The sequence below is a fragment of the Nanorana parkeri genome, unplaced genomic scaffold (assembly GCF_000935625.1).
Source record: "Nanorana parkeri isolate BGI_ZX_2015 unplaced genomic scaffold, ASM93562v1 scaffold400, whole genome shotgun sequence".
Lineage (NCBI taxonomy): Eukaryota > Metazoa > Chordata > Amphibia > Anura > Dicroglossidae > Nanorana > Nanorana parkeri.
Genome location: NW_017306668.1, coordinates 668,235 through 673,353, shown reverse-complemented (window position 1 = coordinate 673,353; position 5,119 = coordinate 668,235). Strand labels below are relative to the sequence as shown.

At 39.6% G+C, this 5,119-nt stretch overlaps 1 protein-coding gene across 2 annotated transcripts in view; it reads left to right on the top strand.

Moving 5' to 3' along the window:
- Positions 1-5,119, top strand: part of SSFA2 (sperm specific antigen 2) — a 93,838-nt gene that overhangs the window by 83,229 nt on the left and 5,490 nt on the right. For both annotated transcript variants that reach the window (XM_018559503.1, XM_018559504.1), the window contains one exon: positions 1,239-1,664. In XM_018559503.1, the coding sequence (XP_018415005.1) occupies positions 1,239-1,664 (426 nt within the window). The remainder of the gene's footprint in view (positions 1-1,238; positions 1,665-5,119) is intronic.

Sequence of the window (5,119 nt, the reverse complement as noted above, 5' to 3'; positions counted from 1 at the left end):
ATATATATATATATATATATATCTATTAAAATAGAGTCTTGTTAACTGCACCATCAGATTAACACCAGCCATGCCTTGCAGGCTCCTACAGGTGCTTTAATATACAAATACTGGTTTCAGCATAGTAGCACTATAGTCACTGAGGCCCCCTCTTCACTTTATGGAATTAGTAGTGAGGTCTATGATTGGGCTGACCGTGGTTTGATTTGCTGAGTAGAAGCTTGCATTTTATATAATAAATGGGCATCTGTAGTACTTGTCCAGCAGGCTGACTCTCTGTGCAGACACTTAAGGTGCCTGCTATACAAACCAGGCGTTACTCTGAGGATGTAATTAGCGCAACAGATTTATAAAAGACTGATAAAGGAGTGTCAAATCACACTTAAAATGTAATTTTTTTCTGGTACCTTTTTTTTTTTTTTAAACTTGTGGTTAATGTTCTATATACAATATTGGATTTATCCTCATTGGTTGAACTTCTAACAAGTACTTAATCTACCCCATTAAATAGTTCTGCCAAGCACTAATAACATCTGAACTGAGCATATAGTAAAACCTCAATGCAATTTTAGGAAACCACCGACCTTACCTTGAAGAACATACGGTTTATGAGGTTCCCATGCTGTAGTAGTCACACATGCAGAAAAACAAATTGTCCTTTGTGTGGTTTTTCTTCACATACCTAAGCAGTTTAAAATCTGGAACAAAATCTGAAATCCCATGATGCAGGAAAATTTAGAGCAGTACTTTCAGGGGAGGGTATGGGCATGAACACAAAATACATGGTGTCTGTTCCTGAACTGCACATTAGCTGCTCGTCCATTTATGAGAAAGAGGAAAACTTGTAACTGATTTTGTATTAGTTTAGTAGAAGGTAGTTGTTTTTTTGTTTTTTTTTATTGAAGAAATACTCAACACATTTGGCAGTTTAGCAAAAAAGAATATTACATTTTTTTTCATGACACAGAATTGTGATCCAATTCATATATGAAAGTGGTGCAAGAGTCTGTGTGTGGTATCTATTTATCACTTTAACACCTTGACGGTAGATTATTTTGAACATACGCAGTACAGGCAAACTGACATTTCTTTCCTCGCCCTAAGTATGGTCACCATAAAGTACACACAAAAGCTTCTCAGTTTATAGTGCTTTGCTTTATTAGGTCAGAACTGTCTTCTAAAAATGTATTCTTCAACAAATATTTAATGTTCCCTTTAAACCATCTTCTATTTAATAGGTGACAGAGTTGATTCGAGAACAGTCACACCTAAAGTCAGAGTTGGGTCTTGAAGACAGTAGATTGGAACATGGAGCTGACCGGTGTGATTCTGTCTCATCTCAAGCAGCCTCTGACTCATCTTCCGTTTGCTCCAGTCCGCTATATAGAAACAGGAAAGGTCCACTAAACACTTCTGACATTGTTGATAAGCCAAAAGCTCAAACCTCTCCGAGCAAATCTGTATACCGTGCTTCTGTTGCTCTAACACCGAGCCCTCCAGTAAGAGCCAATCAGAATACTACAACAGAATCTCGAGAAGAACCTGGAACCTTTAAGTTGGATTCAGCAGAGAAGTCAGAGTTGGAAACTGTGACACCTGTATCTGAGGGGGGAACACGCTGGAATCCTGAAGAAAGCAGAGAATTGCAACAAGTAATTAAAGAGGTATGATTCTTTAAACTGCAACTGACTAGATTATTAATAAATCGTAACTTATATTCACTGAGGTCCATATTGTTATAAATCTTCAACTTTTTTTAGACTTTTTTTAGATCTAGAAGTTTTTCCAAAGCCCCCCATGTGATCGCATATTGGTGGTGACAGGTCTTCTTTAAGGTGACACTGGGGGTCCAAAAGACCCCTAGTGTCACCTTTTCACTTTAAATAAGCTTATTGAAGTGCAGATTGCTACTACTGAAGCCTAGCAATGACAGCCCAGGGACCGGACATGATGTAATACGCATTGCTCACAGTCCCATAGAGCAGGAAGGAGATCAGTGAACGAAAATTCGCCAGTCTCCTCCCCAGTGTCCTGCTGACACCTGAGATGCAGCGGGCCTGCAAAACACAGCGGCAGAGGGTGCACGGTCACTTTACTGGCTCGTAGAAGCAATGTAGCCCCAATCGCTTCTATTGTGAACCCGACAGCCAGCTAAAGCTGCCAGGAGTCTGTTTAAACGGGCCCGCTGCCTATGTACATCACTGGTTGCGATTTTTTGGAAATGTATTTGACGCGATGCTAATATGGAAATTCCTGAACATCATCAAAAGTACTCATATCAGTCCCTGTCGCCTGAAAGAGCTTGCAATCTAGTGGGAGGAAACTTATAAACCTGCCCATATATCTTTGAATTATGGCAGGAAACCCACTAAGACGTAGAACGAGCTGGTGCACAAGTTTGATTTTCCTGTTTTTTTTTTTCTTTTAGCATTGTTGATAGTAATATTATTCTGGTGTGTTTATAGATAAGAATACTCCTATTTACAAACTTGTTAGCAGCAAGTGGGAGTTTAATTTGCATTCCCCATAATGTCACAATTTATAGTATAGTTGACACTTTGTTCCCCTTTTATCTGATATACAATTTCAGTTGACTATAAGATAATGGAATACATTTTGTTCTTGTATTACAACATGATTCCTATTGTTTTGCCTGCTAACTGAAACAAAGTCTAATTCATGCGGCAGTTCATAGGGGCTGAGTTTGGGTGGCATGCATTGTAACGTGTATGACCATGCGCTGCCTACTCTCAGTAGTACAGTCTGCAAAGTGGCGCACAGGATAAGCAGACACATGCTTATTGCTATAAGATGTCCTATTCTTCTGTTCAATGGTTTACAATCCACTTGTGACTCACTAGTAGCATATTCTTAGAAGTTAGAAGTTATTTTCTAAAAGCAAATATTTGCTTTGTTATTCACACCAATGGCTCCATTTGCCTAAAAACATCACTAAAAGGACTATCTTTGTAATTTTGCTAGAGTTTCTATCCTTTTTTTCTTTAGCTATTTTCTCCCGATTTCATAAAGCAGAGGGTCCTATATAGTGTGAAGTAAAGCCAAGGAATTTTAACCTTTTTAGTTATTTACTGGAAAAAACATAGCATAAACAGTTTCCTTACAAGTGCAAATGTTTTCCTTTTGACATGCTTTTTCCTGAGCAATCCTTTTTTCTAAAAAAGAGAATCCTGAAGTAGCTTTTGGAATAATATAATTGTATCTTGTCAGCTGAAAAGGATAAAGAACTACTTCCTTCTATGTACAACTGGGCACATGTCAACCTTCTGCTGGTTCTTACTGCTGTCAGAGGTTCTCTTCTTCAGTGCCCAGTAGTGAGAAACTTAAGTGGGCTGAACGAAAAAAAATAGAACAGATTATTATATTAATATACAGGATTTATATAGCGTCAACAGTATAATATAAGGAAGACATTACAATCACAATACAATTCAAGACAAGATGGTAAGGAGGGCCCTGCCCCTGAGTGCTTGGATACCTCCATCATGCTTACGAGCAATAATAGATAAATGTTGTCTGCTTTGTATTCTGGCAGCGGCCTCCAGCCGCTGTCCGAATACACTAATGGTGCTTGCAGCTGATTTGGCTGCAAGCTCTATTTGATGATTTTCCAACTGGCTACTTTGATGTTCTGATTGAGGAATGCCGGCCAACAGCGGCACCCACTGTGCACGTTTTGGCTGGTTCACAAAGAACCAGCCAAAGTTTGCATAGTGTATGGCCAGTTTAAGTTTTAGCTTTTTAGCTAATGTCACCGGAAAGTAAATTCTGTGTATCCAAAAATGCTCTGTTAAGCTGGCACACACTGGTAGACCTTGTACAAATAAATTGCATCGTAACATTTGATAATGCCATTAGAGACTCGTGCAATGTTGTTCGAAATTCCATTGAGTTTAACATTAGATTTTGGAAATGAATGGAGTTTCTTAAACGAAGAGCACATTCACCGTTAGATTTTCATTCATCCTGCTCCTTCAATTTTTTTTTCCATCACTACGGTCAAAATCGATCATCAGTTTGACTCCGTTGACTATGAAAAAAATCGAACATTCTGGAAAAAAAATAATAATTCTAGCAAAATTCTACTGGTGTGTAACCAGCTTTACTCTATAGTGGATTATTTCTAGCAGTATATGAAGTAGTAATGGTCAATCAACACCATGTACATTGTTGCTGGAAGATCCCAAGAATCGATATGAACAACTGTTTGACATGTATTTAAAACCTGAAAAGCATACATGATTTGCACATGTCGTATTTACGCAGCCCTGGCCGCTGTGTTTGTTTTCTTACATAGTTCCCTTTGTCTCAGGACTTTCAGTTAGTAGTGTGCAGGTCTCCACATACAAACTGTTTTAATGGAAAGCACTTCTTGGAGACAGTGGTGTATCCTCCCATAAACTGTTTATACTTCACTGTTTGTTATTCCGATGTGTCTTTAGGCGAGCTTTTAAGCCTTGATTTATAAATGACAACCTCTAGCAGTGCGTGTTCTACAAACATGGATTTAAAGAGTGCATGTATTACATCTGCTCTGGATAAACATTCCTGTTTGAGGTTTTATTGTATGTAAACTCAGGCGTTTTCTTAAAAAATGCATCAAGATTACGCAATTTGAGTTTGGCATAATCTTGTATTCAATAATATTTTACCATTATGGTAGCTGTATCTACAAAATAATATTTCTCTCCCGTTCATTGAAGGACACAGGGAACAGATCGGAGATCATGTACTGTAGGGTAATATCGCCACCTGCAGGAGAAGGACGCTAGGCACAAAAAAACTAAAGACCAATCACAGCCTAGGGGCGGCCCCTGCCGGTGGCCAAACCCCCCACCTGCTGACAAGTCTCCAGTTTTTTGCCTAGCGTCAGGAGTAAGGAGCTAAGAATTTTTTTCTCGGTATTCTTACCTGCTTCTTCCTGATTTTTTTCAGAGGATTCTTCTAGCAAGTGTTGTCCGGGCGACAGGCTGGATGTCTCGGATCCTTGGAGTCTCCCCTGGATGACCAGCGAGCGTATGCAGGCCCGCTACGGTGGGTCGGCTACGACGGCCCCGCTCCGGCGGGGTGGCCTGTGGGTTCGTCCCAGGGGGGTGCATAT